This window comes from Lolium rigidum, chromosome 4 (assembly GCF_022539505.1).
Source record: "Lolium rigidum isolate FL_2022 chromosome 4, APGP_CSIRO_Lrig_0.1, whole genome shotgun sequence".
Lineage (NCBI taxonomy): Eukaryota > Viridiplantae > Streptophyta > Magnoliopsida > Poales > Poaceae > Lolium > Lolium rigidum.
In genome coordinates, this window is record NC_061511.1 from 108,105,509 (window position 1) to 108,121,227 (window position 15,719).

Consider the following 15,719-nt stretch of genomic DNA (forward strand, 5'->3'; position numbering starts at 1 on the left):
TTATCATCACAGAACCACTTAAACTCTCCTTGAGCAAAGTTTGTTCTATTGTCAGTAATGATGTTGTGCGGGTATCCATACCGCAAAATGATATCTTTCAAGAATTTCACCGCTGTGTGCCCAATACATTTTTCGATTGGCTTAACCTCAAGCCACTTGGTAAATTTATCCACCATCACCAAGATGTGAGTCATGTTTCCGTTTGCTGTTTTGAATGGTCCAACCATGTCCAGGCACCAAACAACAAATGACCAAGTTATCGGTATCGTTTTTAAACCGGATGCTGGGGTATGATTTTGCTTGGCGTACCTCTGGCACCCATTGCATTTCTGGACCAAGTCATCAGCTTCCTCCAAAGCAGTGGGCCAATAGAACCCATGCCGGAATACTTTTGCCACCAGCGCCCTAGACGTGGCATGGTGCCCACATTCCCCTTGGTGAATTTCTAGGAGCATCTCTTTTCCTTCTTCCGGTTCCACACATCGTTGGAGGACACCGGTAAAGCTTCTCTTATACATCTCACCGTTGATGATGGTGTACGCTTTGGAACTTCTTTGAATCCTTCTCGATTTGGTTTCATCAGCCGGCAAGCCGCCATTGATCAGGAATTCCTTAATAGGTTTTACCCAAGTTGGTGTTTCCCGAGCCAGAAAAATTGGCACGTCAACCTCCATGTAATCCACCATCATTGTTTCTTCCGGCTTCGAACCCGAAGTTCCTGGGTCAGATGGAGCAGTCCCCAGGTTTCCTTCGTCAACATCCATCGGCACAACATGGGGTTCCGGTACAAAAATTGACTCGGATTCCGGACTCGGTTTAATCGATGGTTTCCTCAGGTGAGCCAAGGCTATTCCAGAAGGAATTTCTTGCCTGGACGAGCCCAGTTTGGAGAGTGTGTCCGCGGCTTCATTTTCTGCCCGCGGTACGTGGTGAAATTCGCACCCCTCGAAGAATCCGGCAATCTTCTGCACATGGAACCGGTATGCGGCCATGTTGGCATCTTTTGCATCCCAATCTCCAGAACACTACTGTACCACCAGATCTGAATCACCGCAGCAAATGATCCGATGAACGCCGATTTCTTTTGCGACCTTGAGCCCATGGACCAAAGCTTCATACTCGGCGACATTGTTTGATGCCCTGAAGTGCATCAACAACACGTACTCGACACCACTAAATTGTGAGCATAACCAAGTTTAAGTCTCAATCTTTCACCACTCTCTTTATCTAGATGAATCTCAGACAGAAAGAGTATCTCAGGCCTATGTTGCTTCCCGATTTTCTGAAGCTATCTAATTGTCGGGAAATTGCCTAGTCCTCGACAATTATATATATCCACATGTTTTCATTGGTCCCGGTGGTACTCCTTGGAGGATCCCGCCAATCTTGGCGCTACATCACCAGCTTTGTGCATTTTTGGTATTTGTACTTTCTGTGGGGTTGTTTCTCCCACTGTCTTCCCCTCCAGGTTTTCCACCACACTAGCCACATGGGAAGGAGGCATGATTTGCTAGGGTATTCCCTTTTAGATGGTTATCTATCGTGCCCATGTCAAGCTTCCTCAGCCATCTCCTATCGTCCCTCTCCACAGCTCCTATCGCCCCTCTCCACAAAACGACAAAAATCAGAGTCGTCTTCATCCATCTCCTTGTGTTCCTTGCTAGGGACGTTACGGCCACCATGGCTGCTGCCACCTCTGCCCCTCGAGCTGCTAGCCTGCGGCCTGATTACAAATTCCCTTTTTGGTTGGTAGCAAAAATCTTCCTGTGGTACCATCATGAAATCACGATACTGAAAGTTCTTCGAGTCATGTGACCCATCTCCACACTAATCGACCACATGTCCTATAACACCACATTGAGCACAGAACCTCGGCATCTTCTCATAAAGCACACGAAATTTGTACGGTTCCTTTCCCAGCTCAACGCTTCTGGTCACAAACCTCAACAAAGGTTTCTTTAGTTTAATCCTCACATAGATCCTCACAAATTTAATATAATTCACATCATTGGTGCCCATCTCCACTTCCAGCACCTGTCCAAGTTTCCCTGCCATCAGCCTAGCAACAACAAATAGCAACGGACCACCGTACATGGACTTCTTCCAATCACCAAGGCATTTAAATTGTGCAATAAAAGTGAAATCATCAAGATCTCGAAATCAAAATTCATGGGAAACAACCCATTCCACTTGCATCTTCTGGTAAAAAGCAGTATGACCGAACTAGGTTTTTTGGCAAACCCTAATGATCACCGCCCACTTCATGGATGAGCGATTCTCCTCGATCAATCCAGAGATATCGACCGCATCTTCTTCCTTTGTGTAATTTCCAGGCGATTGAGTAATTCCTCAGTGCTTTCCGGAGTTCCCTGGGTAAAAGACTCACCCCGTCTTCCCCCTTCTCCTTAGAAGAGGATCTATCAACTGACGGCGCCCGTCCCTTCATCACATCTGTTATCCCATCCGCACTCTTCGCCATTGTCTGAGATCAGTAGGATCGCCCTGACGCTCAGATTATTCCCAGCAGGTCTGGTGTGATTGAGATCTCCGATCGGCGGTGATTTTTCGGTGGACTCCTACGTGATCGTAGGAGGAGAACCTAAACCCTAGACGAAAGGGTATCCTTCAATTGCTAACCTAAGACATGATCCAGTCAGTGCGTGCATAAAGCTCAATACTCCGTAATAATTTTTTACAATGCGACATGCTTAAGTCATTGTCAAAATCAATCGTTTTTCTAGTCAGGCTCACGCAGCAAGCAAGTGGGGTCCGACGATGAAATAGTATATGATGGCACGCAGAATAATTGCCCCATAAAATTCAGAAGTAACCAGAAACCACAATCAAGCCCGTAATCCAAGTTCTACACTAGATCAAAAAGCTGACAGCCCCATCAAATCTCATGTGGAATCCTGTGGCCGGACGCTCCTTCTTCCTCTCGTCCCTCTCCCTGCTCGCTAGTGGTATGTGTGTTCGCTCCTGGCTCCTGCAGCCGTTACCCCTCCCTCTCTATGGTAGCAAAAATTTAAAACCCTCTGGCCGTACCGACGATATTTCGCCGCCCCTCCCCAACTTTTTCCCCATCCACCTATGACCTATAGCGTCACATCAACTTTCATCTCGGACTGTCTCCTCCCGGCCCATTCGCCAGCTAGCTTCCCTCCCTGATCCCTCCCTTGAAGAGAGAAGAGCTCGCCAGCCTCCATTAATACTCACCCCAAGCTTCGCCTTTTAAGCCCTCGACTACTCTCATCACTCCACTTCCATCGGCGCCGCAAGATCCACAAGCGCATGTAGCTACCATTCTGCTTGCCTGCATCTCTACGGGTTTCGTCGGAAGCGTACAGAGTGGTCGATCTTGCGTGGCCTTCTGGCGATCTTGGGCCTGCACTGCCGCCACCGGAGTAGCAAGGTGAGGTGCACCGTGCGAGCTGCTCGTGCTCCATTGTTCCCATTATTCCATCTCCTGAGTCTCGTCTCTCGTCTGGTCTCTGGAGTAGAGGAGAGCACTATTTATAGTAGAGACCTAAAGATACCAGTAGCACCACACAGAGGCACACACCCTTTCTCCTTGAGGACCACCGCGCCACGGCTCCCCAAGAATCGTGTGCGTGCGCGCGCGCTGACTCCTATAAACAGATCTCTCATTCTTCGCTCTTGCAGGATCGTTTATTGTTTACTGACCCGCCAGTTGCATCGTTTGATTTGTTATTGGCTGCCAGATCAATGGACTTGATGCCGCAGCCGGACAGCCCGCACTCGGACGGCAGCGGTGGCGGGGCGTCGGGTACGTCATCGGCGGTATCGTCTCTCTCGCCGGTGTCGCCGTCGCCGAGCCGGTACGAGTCGCAGAAGCGGCGGGACTGGAACACGTTCGGGCAGTACCTGCGGAACCACCGCCCCCCGCTGTCCCTGGCGCGCTGCAGCGGCGCGCATGTGCTGGAGTTCCTCCGCTACCTCGACCAGTTCGGCAAGACCAAGGTGCACTCTGCCGGCTGCCCCTTTTTCGGACACCCCGTGCCGCCGGCGCCCTGTCCGTGCCCTCTCCGACAGGCCTGGGGCAGCCTCGACGCGCTCGTCGGCCGCCTCCGCGCTGCCTACGAGGAGAACGGCGGCCGACCGGAGAACAACCCCTTCGGCGCCCGCGCCGTGCGGCTATACCTCCGCGAGGTCCGCGAGCACCAGACTCGCGCACGAGGCGTTAGCTACGACAAGAAGAAGCGCAGGAAGCCGCCCCAGCAGCACCACCCCGCAGCCGCCCACGACGTCCACTCCCACGACGGCAACGGCCACCACTACCACCCCCACATGCCTCCGCCGCCTCCCGGCGCTGCGGCGTGAGCTGGCTGGCTAGCTCCACGGTCTCCGCCCCCCTACTTATCATATCCTATCTATTGCTTTGCTACCACTACCAGTACGTATCATCTCTCCAGCAGGCTAGCTAGCGAGTTCTTTGCGGCTATCAAATCCCTAGCCAGCTAGTCTGCTCCTCCTCCTACTAGTACAAGTACGGATTAAATTCCTCCGTGAATCCATGCTTGCTACCCAGCTGCTGCTAGTACTAGTTTCGTCCAGTGATCATTTTCCGACTTATTTGGTCTAGTGATCCCTACTATTCATTCGCTTGTATTATCCCCTCCCAGTCCTAGTTTGAATGTCTGTGATGAACTGATGATCAATGTTGAGCTAGCAAGATCCATGACTCGTTCTAATATTTATCCTCATGTAATCGATTTCGTACCATTAATTAATCCTCATGTAATCTCTCTCTTGTTAATCTTGATCGGTCGCCTAGCTCTCTTGTTTTCAGTTAACAAGCAATGCATGTGATGTCTAGTTGCATCATGCGAGAGGTGGTAGCTAGCCGGTGTGGCCGTGGAGTCATGTCAGTGTGTGTCGTCCAGTTGGAGAATCTAACGTACTGTTCTTCCTGGAGGAGAGGGGTCACGGGCGATGGACATGATACGACGCCTCTTTTAGGGCGCTTTTGCATTGCTTTTTATGGTAAATAAATAGTACCGCTAATGCCATAAGTAGCTAGGCTTGACTGACCTGCGGCGTCTCTGTCAGCACGCTAACAACAGCTGCATACTACCTTGGAATGTATACATAAATGGGGAGGCTAGCTGCTACCAAAGTACTCCTACCTTGCTAGCTTCTTTCAGCTTGCACCAGTTGTACTGATGTACGTGCAGGCAGCATCCAGCGCTCAGAAATTTTGATTTGAGGATATTGGCATACTGCATTGCATGCAGCTCCTTTGCTACAGCTGGAGTACATATGATAATATGAGTGCAATTTTGTACATGTTGCTGCCTCTACGAAACTTTCACTGGTCGATGCTTAGGATAACATGCCATGCATCTCCTTTTCCATATGCCTTTTAAGGGTAGGAGAGGTAGAAGTCTGCAAGTAGATCGGAGAAGCTTTGTGTCAGGTTCAGGCTGTGCTGAGCTAAGCTTAGCTAGCTTGCTAGCTTGCAGTCACCGGCATGCACAGCACACATCAGTGACAGTGGTGAGTGGAAACATCGAAGATGTACATGTAAGATTCTGTGATTGAAGGATGGAGTCAATGTGTCGCACATAGGTTCGTACCTTTGAGGAAAACAGGAGTGCCTATACAGTAGCTACCGTGGCATTAATAGGGTGTGTACAAAACTAAGGGGCCTTTCATTTTATAGGAAAATTTTCTATACAAGTTGTTTTATTCATAGAAATATATCTTATAGGAACTAGTCCTATACGGTTTTTTAGTGTAAATCACATATCAAAAATAAAAGATCAAATCATACCTTATGCAAAATTCCTTTGCCACAATCTAACACACGTCATATTCCCATAGAATTCAAGTATGCATGATATCCAAATCTTAGGGCTCCTTTGATTTATAGGATAGGAAAATCATAGGATTAAGATGTCGTGGCTAGTTGAATCTTATGGGAAGATGTGTTGTGTTTGATTGTGCCAAAGGAAATTTTCCATGAGGTATGACCTAATGTTTAATTCCTATATGATTTGCACTACAAGATTCATATATGATTAGTTCCTATAGGATATGTTCCTATGAATCATACAACTAGTGTAGAAAATCATCCCAAAGGATCTAAATCCTACATAATTCTTATACAAATCCTATGAATCAAAGAAGCTCTTATACTTTTCCTATTTGTATGATTTTCCTATCCTATGAATCAAAGGAGCTCTAGAGCATTCCCCTTGGTGCCCGTCCCACCCCCCACAAGTGGAGGCGGCAAGAGCGACAGATGGAGCATTTGGGGAGCGATGGCAAAGTTGTCGCGTTTTTCGGGCCACCCCCCGCCTACCCCCACCGGCATCCCCCAATTTGATCCCTCATTGACCAAATGTTATAAAAAAACTTAAGAAAAGCAAATCATGGTTCCAATTGGGCCACGAAGGCAACGACATTGAAATTCAAGGTCTCAACTTCAAATTCACCGGCTACCAAAACGGCACCAAGTCTACAAATCCTATTACAAACCGGGTAGAGGGAATCAAATGGATGAGGTCGACGGGTCGTCGATGACAGCAGGGGAGTCAGAGATGGAAGTTGTGTCGCCGGTGACGGCTGCATCGCCGGCATGGCCTGCTCTGCCGCCGATGTTGCTATCATCTCCTTCATGATGCGAGTCCGGGCCATCTTGTACCATACCTTGGCATCAATATCCATCGTGTAAGTGTCGGTGATCCCAACTCTTTAAATCTTTCTTCATCTTGGTCACCGCGGCTTGCGACGATTTGTTCGTGGCATGGATGAGGGTGGCTTGGGCAACTACGTTCGGCTTCAACCTTGGCCTCCTCAAGCTTGATCATGTGTTCGGCCTTTTCCAACAACACCTTCCACCTTTAATTGTTCTTCACATCTAGGTCATAATCCCTATCCTTCGAGCTTGAAACCACCTCGTCAATTGGCATGTCATTGGATGCTCCCATGGCGGCCAACGATGCAACACCATTCCTCTCGACCTTGGCTTTCTTGTTGCCAATTGGTTGCCTAACTGAGGCAGCCGAGGGTGCCCCCTCCACATCAATGACATTTGTGTCATTTTTTAGGGCGAGTCAAGTCTTCTCCCACTTGGGACAATTCTCGAGCTTGCTGAAAACATGCATGAGAGAAATTTATTTGCCTTTTATCCACTTCCTATACATGAATAGAGCATCCTTAAACTACAAAATAGAAACAACATTAGACAACGTAAACAACCATTACATGATCTAGATGAGAAGGCATGAGCTTACATGATTCACCATTGTTTTCTTTCACTCTCTTGCCTCTTTTCAAATGTGGTGAAACAGTGGAACTTGTTAACCATGGTTGTATGACGCCCCGCCTATGCGACATTGCACTCTCATTGTGTTTCATGACCACATTCTCGTTGTCACCGAAAAGATCGCTTTCGTTGAATTGATGGTAGATCCTCAACCAATAGGTTCCCCACGCCCGCTCGGCAGCGGTGATAGGGTCGAGGTTGATGGCCATCCATGTGTCTGTGAGGAAAAGATCCTCGTGTGTGCTCCATCGAATTCCGCGGCTCCCCTTCTTCTTGGTCATGACCGTGGCGCCCATGTAAAAGTCAAGCGCTTCCGTTTCCGAGCCATCATCGTCACCCTCATCCTCCTCCCCTTGGGTGGCGTCCATGTACTGTTCTGATGGAGCACCCCGGCCTCAAATGCGGGCCAAGATGTTGACGCCCTCTGCCTATGAAAAAGAACACATCTATGATTTTACACATCAGCCAAGTGAAACCAAATCTACCAAAGGCAGTCCAGTGGAAAAGAAACAATTTTGCATACCTCATCGACAGTGTAATGAGAGCCGGCCATATCGTCAAACATATGCTGAACGTTGGGGTCTTTGTTGGTGTACTAGTCGTCGTTGCTGTACAAAGCGCGACCGACGGTGCTACTGCCCGTGCTGGGGTCATCCCCAAAGAAGACATGTGGCATGTGCATCGCCGGTGACATCGAGGCGAAGGAGTGGTTCAGGTTGAGGTCGAGCCCGGGACGATGCACATGGGGCGTAGGAGTAGTGTTCATCGGCGAGAAGAAGACGCCATTACCATGCGTGGCCCCAATATCACCGATCTCGGGCGATAAGAAGCGGTGATGCGCTGGATGCGGGACGAAGGCTCACTGAAGAAGGTAATCGATGAAGGTGAGGTTTTCTGCACCGCAGTTGCACTTTTCTACGTTCCCACGGCTGATGCTTGTTCACCCTCGCCTTGCAGTCGTTCCTCATAGTATGCAATATCATACGACGCCTGCTCATCCACCTTCGTCTTGGCCAAGGCCTCCTTGTCGAGGGCATTGCAGTCGGCGGTCATGATGGATCTCCTCGTCAACTCTGACGCACATGCCTCTTCCGTCCATCCCCAGCTTCTTCGTGATGTGCTTAGCACATGCTGGCTTGCCGAGCTGCGGCATCGGCCGAAGATGGCGGGGTTTTAGCGGGTGAGAGGCAGGCGAGAGTGGATTCTGCGGTGGGGGTGAAGGGGGGCATTGGCCAATCCCGGTGGGATGCTCTAACACTTCTGTAGTTCTTAGAGCATCTCTAGCAGAACCCCCAAACCGCAAACCCCAAATCGGCGTATCCAGGTGATGAGCGCATATTGCACACCGTTGGGGAACCCAAGAGGAAGGTATGATGAACACATTAGCAAGTTTTTCCTCAGTAAGAAACCAAGGTTTAATCGACCAGTAGGAGAAAGACGTGACTTCTGAAGGTGTTGCTAGTTGACGTGTGGCATAGCGCACTACCGGCATCAGCAACAACGTGGAACCTACACACAACACAACCAAAATACTTTGCCCCAACTTACAGTGGGGTTGTCAATCTCACCGGTTTTGCTGAAAACAAATGATTAGCTGTATAGTGTGGAAATAGATGTTTGTTTGCAGTGGAATTAAACAGAATAGTGTTTGCAGTAAGTAAACAGAATAGGATGATTTTATCAGTGTAAAAGAAAGAACTGGGGTCCACAGTTCACTAGAAGTGTCTCTCCATAAAAATAAATAACATGACAAATTACGCTTCACCCGCTTGGCCAGAGCGGGAGGGGCAGCTGCAGCGGGAGGCACGGGGGCAGCGGGAGGCGCGGGGACGACATGCTGCCCCAGCCGCTTTCGCTTTCCGATAGCAGCAGCGGGCAGTGCGTCGACCATGATGCCTTCGGAGGCGGCTGCCGCGGCGACGCTGGATCCAGATGCGGTCGGTGGAGCTGGTCCACGCGGCCCCGGTCTTGCCCGGGAATAGCAACGGGTTGACTGCGTCCATGCCAGTCCGGACGCGGGGGCTGCTGTGGCCGGAGAGGGCTGGGAGAGGCGGGATCGAGAGCGGTAGGTAGGGTGGAAGCGGGAATGTGTGAGCTGAAACTTTCTTCGCGCCAACGCGGGGAAGGAGATGTGGTTCGTGCTCGCACAACCTCTCCAACCCGGGAACTTGGAGTTTCCGCGGCACGAAACGGGATAGCCCGGACTTTTTTTTGGTATGGGGTCCGATGTGATTTCTGAACGGCCCTTTTTCCGCCTCCAACCTGGAAAACTGCGGTTATTTTATGAATGGGTCCGATGGAAGGTCTGCTAGAGATGCTCTTATTCTCATCTTATAGCTATCGTGCCTGCGTTGTCACAAAGGCTTATTGGTGGTTCATGGCAGCACAGATGTCAAATATTGGCCTTTACTGCTCTCGTATCAAATCAAGCTTGCGGTTTCAAAGCTTGCAAAGATATTCCTGCCATTAGGACGTTCTCTTTCATGGCCATTTGTACATGGGGCAAACCGAAGCTCCCTCTAAACAGATCATGCGCAGGCAGCCCGCAAGATGCTGAAGGGTCACTGTTGCATGCACTCACTCCTCTGTCATACTTGCTACCGCCTAACATGTGTTGAAGTACTGCTACGGTACATATGTTACTACTGTGCATGTCATGAGCTAGGCTACAAGTGGCTACAGAAATGTGGGGTACGTACCTCTGACCTTTCAACAATGGATGTACGGTACATCGTGTGAGTGGTACCTCTCGAGTAATGCTGATTCGAAAAGACAGTGCACATTTTTTACCTGATTTGTGAGGACATACTCAACTTTAGTTGGCTACGGAGTAGAAAATGGAAAGAAGTTCAATTTACCCTAAATTTGTTCTAAAGTTCAATTTACAACCTCAACTTTTACTTGGTTCAAGTTTCACCCTTAAACTTTAAGAATCGTTTGGAATACACCCCCTTCACCGTTTAATTGGTTTAAGCCAAGTTTATAGATACATCAGCCAGGTTTCTCCGGTATTTTAACACAACATACTCGTACATGTATTGAGATCTCACATGTGCGGTACGAGAAAAGATTATGCTCTTATTGACTGAGAACATACAAATGTGCATTCGTTGATTTTGGTATACCAGCCCTAACATGCATGTACGAGGAGGATAATACATATACGGTTATATTTTGAAAAAACCCGCAGAGGTTGCAAAAGCAGAGAAAGGGGTGCATTCTGACCGGTTTCTAAAGTTTGAGGTTGAAACTTGAACCAAAGTAAACTTTGGGGTTGCAAACTGAACCTTGAGATAAATTTGAGGGGTATCTCTGAAGGGGACCCAAAACTGACGCTCAAAATGACCTGTTGCGTCCGTTTGCGTAGGCCGGTGGACATGAAAATGGTTATTTTTTATCACGCGTTCGTTTGCATCTAGGTGTGCCCTAGCCGCCCTATGCATATTATTTTTCTAACATTTTTTTCATTCAACTAACAAGCATAATTTACATATGAAACAAAGGTAAAAAATAAGAAGAAACAAAGACTAAAATAAAACCGACTAGGCCCCTAGACTACTTGTCACTCCTCGGGGCGGTTGACGGCTGGGCCCCGTTGTTGCTTCCCTCCCTCCTCCGCTTCTCCTCCGCCGCCCGCCGCTCAATCTACCGCACGGTTGCTAGAGCTCGGTGGGCTGCCGTGTCCTCCAGTAGCCGCTGCCGCAACACCTCGTTGGCGTCGTCATCGGCATTCTTCATCGTCTCGAAGGACGCGACTAAGACCCTGTGCTCCGCTTCCTTCTCCTCCGGGTCAGACCCGCTCTAGTCAAAGTCGTCGTCGTCCGACTCCTCCTGTGCGGCCGCCACCTCCCTGCGGTGTTGCTGCTTCGCGTCGATCGCCACGTGGGCAGCCCGCTCCTCCTCTGCCTCCTGCTCCGCGTCAGCCATGAACTTCGCATTCACGACCGGTCGATAACGTCGTTGGTGCTATCTTCGTTCTCGTCGTCGAACTCCTAAGTGTAGAAGTTATCGGTCGGGGGAGGTGGAGTCATAGGTGGAGATGGAGGTGGAGGCGGAGTAGCCTGGCCGCCACCAGCGCTGCTCATCATGGCAAAGTTGGTGGCTACGGTGGACGTTGTGCGGCAGCTAGGGTTGAGGAGGGGATGAGGCAGCCGAGTGTGCGCCCCTCTTTATATACCTCCGAGGAAGCCGAGGGGCGCGCCAGGCTTGGCACCAACACTAATTTCGTTGGCAGAGGTAGGAGGTGGCCACGCAGCAGGTGAGGCATCGCCATTACCGTGTCGCGGACTGTCAAAGCGATGCCTCGTCATCAGTACTAGCGCGCTTGAGAAAACGCATCGACCTAGGTCCCTACCAGGCGGGTCCATGGGAGATGCGAGCGGTCACGCGGTATGAACACGTAGCGTCCACCGAGATGCATCCGAGACGTATATTTGGGCCGCGTTTCTGTTTCCACGGACAACCCTGTCACTATAAGTCGGGCCGCTGGATCTGGTGCAAGCGTATTTTTCAACCGCGTGGTCGCAAACGGTCGCTCCGAGTCCGTTTGCATCGAGCCCCTAGAGATGGCCTAAGTGTGCATATATGACAATGCATCTGACTGTAACAACTGATTTATACACAATGATTTCCACTATGATTCGTTTAGATCAACGTGCTATTGAGACCAACAACAGTAGATACACACTAGCCCAAGCTTGGTGGGTAGCTGTATGCGCCGAGGGGAGATCAGGGCGTCCTCAAGAGCAACTATGGCCGCGTTTGGTAGTCTGCATGAGAATTATGGCTCACTGCGCCAGTAAGATGGGACTCCCATCTCGTTTCGGACGAGCTCAGATTCACGAATAGCACATCGTTTGATAGGATGGATTGCATCCGATGGCACCCAAGTGACACTTCGATTGGTTGGTCGCATGATTTTCGTAGCCTCACTTATATGGCAACATGGTGACCTTACCTCACCTATCACAAGACCACCATGGCGCCGCCGTTCACAAGTTTCGGCACGTCGACGATGGCACCGCCGGTCACGCCGGTCAAAAGCATCACCACGTCGTCGATCATAAAGACGAAGACCACCATGACACCATCGGTGACGCCGTTCACACGCATGGGCACATCGCCGACCACGAAGACGAGCACCATGACACCGTCGGTGACGCCGGTCACAAGCAGCACCATGTCGCCATCCACGAAGACGAACACCACCAGGACACCGCCGGTCACGCCGGTCACAAGCATGAGAACGTCACCGACCACGAAGACGAACACCACCATGACACCGTCGGTGACGCCGGTCACAAGCATCACCATGTCGCCGACCACGAAGACGAACACCACCAGGACACCACCGGTCACGCCGGTCACAAGCATGGGCACATCGCCGACCACGAAAACGAACATCACCATGACACCGTCGGTCATGTCGGTCATAGCACGTCGCCGACCACGAAGACGAACACCACCATGACTCCACCACCATGGACTACCACCTCTCACTTCTCACCTATCATCACCACGCCGCCGTCCATGAAAATGGGGAGCGAGAATTTGAGCAAAAGTATTCCAAACCTTAGTCACACATACGTACAGATTGAAGTATACATGTGAGTCAATTATGTATCAGTGTATGTACACCGAAAAAACTTGTCAACATAAAAGTCATGCGGAATGGTGAGGTGAACCTACTCCTGAAAGGAAATCTCAAACGGTTGAACGTGTGCGACGAATTTGACAAAATTCACTTAAAACTTCATACACGAAATTGACGATTTACAACCGGCGAAACTCAAAACTGATTGTGGGAATTGCTTTGTATCATCGACACACATCTTTTTCGTGTACGTCTTATTTCGATTCGAACTATGTTTGTGTTTATTTGAGAGAGGGTGTGTGGAGTAGTGTAAGGGAGAGTGAGCGTAAGCAACAGCTCGTGCAACCGTTGCATCGCTGGAGCCAAAGTGGCGCGAGAACGGGCCTATCCCTGGAGAAACTGCTGAACCGGGCATTCCTCCAGGGCCTGACCCGACGCTGCTTTGAGAACCGGTTCGTGTAACAATGCACCTCGACCCAGGCAACCAAACGGGCCGAAAATTGCTAGCCCGATGCGAGCCAAGGGGCATGCAGGCCACCAAACGCGTCCTATGGCCTCTTCTCGCCTCCTCGTGGTCAGGGTCGTGTCCCTTTATACCGAGGAAATAGCACATCACACCACTTATTGGTGTCTTTTTTTTAAAGAACCACAACAGTGGTTTATTGTTGCAAGGAACACCATATTTTGCTATAATTGTTTGCGGAGACCACATAAAAGTAATTAAGGAGCTTGATGGACAACTAGTTAGTCATGCTTACTATTAGGCGGGCCAGCGTGGCAGTTCCTCTATGTGGTCCGTCGCATCGTCGGTTTTTCTAATTTTCAAAATCAGAATATTTTTGAAAATATGCATATTTTTAAAATCTGAACATTTTTAACATGAATTTTTTTAATAGTTTACCATTTTCAAATATAAATATGAATATTTTCAAAAATTTAACAATCAAAACTTACAAGTATCAAGAAACAAACACCCTGCGCTTAGCTCCCCAACAACGGCGCCAAAAAATAGCTTGATGGCATGCAAGAACATAGTGTCATTCGTGCATATTTTCGTGGAAGTATCATTTCCGGTTTTTATATGGTATCCCAACAAGGAGCGTAGGAGGATGTTTATCAGCGGTGTTTCTATTGAACCCAAGGTGTCACAAGTCTTAGGTGAATTGACTGCAAAAATTGAAATGGAAAAAAGGTGAGTGTGAATACTAAGAGTTTGGAGTATTGATTGTGCAATAAAGTAAAGTGCATAAAAGTAAACTGCTAATAGGAAATAAATGAGTTTCTGCAGGTGGGAAAAGTAGGCGCGGGGTGATTAGGTTCATGATGATAGTGAATGTGCCAGGTGGAATAAATGTAATAATTGAATATTATTCTTCATATTTATATCTGAGAAGGCAAGTAACCCGCAAGACAGAAAGACTCCTCTTGGTAGATTTCATCTTCCTTCAATAATCCTTCTGCATGTTACCAAAGCCATAGTCAGCGCATCTATTAAGGTGGTTAGACCGGAGTAAAGATTTAAGCTTGGTGGTTACTCGAGTATTGCTAGATCCTCTTTGATATCGGTCATGTCACTCGGAGGTCGCCGATTCACTAGCAAACAAGTTCATGTTTATGAGTTCTTGAGATCATGCTATCTGGGCCCTTAAATTAGATAACAACATTAGATGCACATAAATATTCATACTCATATATGTAATAATCTCAAACATAAGTTCATAAATAGATAAAATAAAATGGGCACATCACATCTCACCAATCCCCTACATCTCCCACGCCAATGAGATCTACTCACACATGAGAAGAGAATAACATAACAACATCATAACATCATAACAAAGTAAATGGAGTTTATCTTGATATTACCGTAGCAAGCCACAATAGTTGAATATCAAATCAAATACGAACCAGGATGAAATAGATGTTTCAATCCCTAATCTTGCAAGTATGAATCTCTCTCTCTCAGTACAAGTGGGATGTAGTGGATGGGGTGATGAGATTGATGAGATTGATCGTCGATGGAGTCGAGGTTGGTCTTCTCCTTCTTCAGATCGAATCTCCTCTGTTCTGGTGCGAATGATGGCTTTTGTGTTGTTTTTCATTCTCCTCCCTTCACATAAAGGGTTCGGATTGATAAGGCGAAGGCGGTGCCGGCCCATACGGGCAGACGGTATGGGCAAGACCCGCCCGTACCGATGCCCGTTACAGCCCCTGCGTCGCCGAGATTGATTTCGTCTCAAAAGGAAATGTCTTTATTTCATTGCAATTAGCCCATAAATGTCCTTGGATCCTCCAGATATGATGGTTTCCTGGAATACATAATTAAAAAACAAAATTTCGCTTGGATCGAGATATTAGCGTTAGTTGAAACAAAAAATCCAATGAAAAACCAATGGAACCAATAGATAGGTGATGTAAAATCCATAGTAAAATGTATCAAAATATGGACCTATCAGTGGCCGGCCGGGCCAAGTGGGCCAGCCCACCCAGACCGATCAGGGAGGGAGGGGGCGCGCGGCCTGGCCAAGGGCTGGCCGGCTGCCTCCGCACATCCTCCTCTTTTGTCCCACCTTTCCCCCTTATGAATATTTCCTCCCCTTTGCCCCTGAGACCCATATGTGGCAAATTAAATACAAAATTAAATAGACAAATATCTCTCTCTAGTTTTCTTATTTTTGCGGTTCCCTGAGTACTGCACATGGAGGAGACAAGTCTACCCAATACGCGAAAGCGCTGCTGGGATCCGGATTCAGAAGATCTACTTCCGCAACTTCGCTTGGATCGGAACCTGGAGTGTCGTTGAGCATCGTATATGTGCAAAACTACGAGGTGTTG

General features: G+C 48.7%; 1 protein-coding gene across 1 annotated transcript; it reads left to right on the top strand.

The window, feature by feature from the left end:
- Window positions 1-3,726: 3,726 nt before the first annotated feature.
- Window positions 3,727-4,341, top strand: LOC124649484 (protein G1-like5). The gene has a single exon (XM_047189107.1). The coding sequence runs from the start codon at window positions 3,727-3,729 to the stop codon at window positions 4,339-4,341; it is 615 nt and encodes a 204-aa protein (XP_047045063.1).
- The last annotated feature ends 11,378 nt before the right edge of the window (window positions 4,342-15,719 follow it).

Coding starts and splice junctions, on each gene's coding strand:
- LOC124649484 (XM_047189107.1), top strand. CDS start 3,727: ATGGACTTGATGCCGCAGCCGGACAGCCCGCACTCGGACGGCAGCGGT.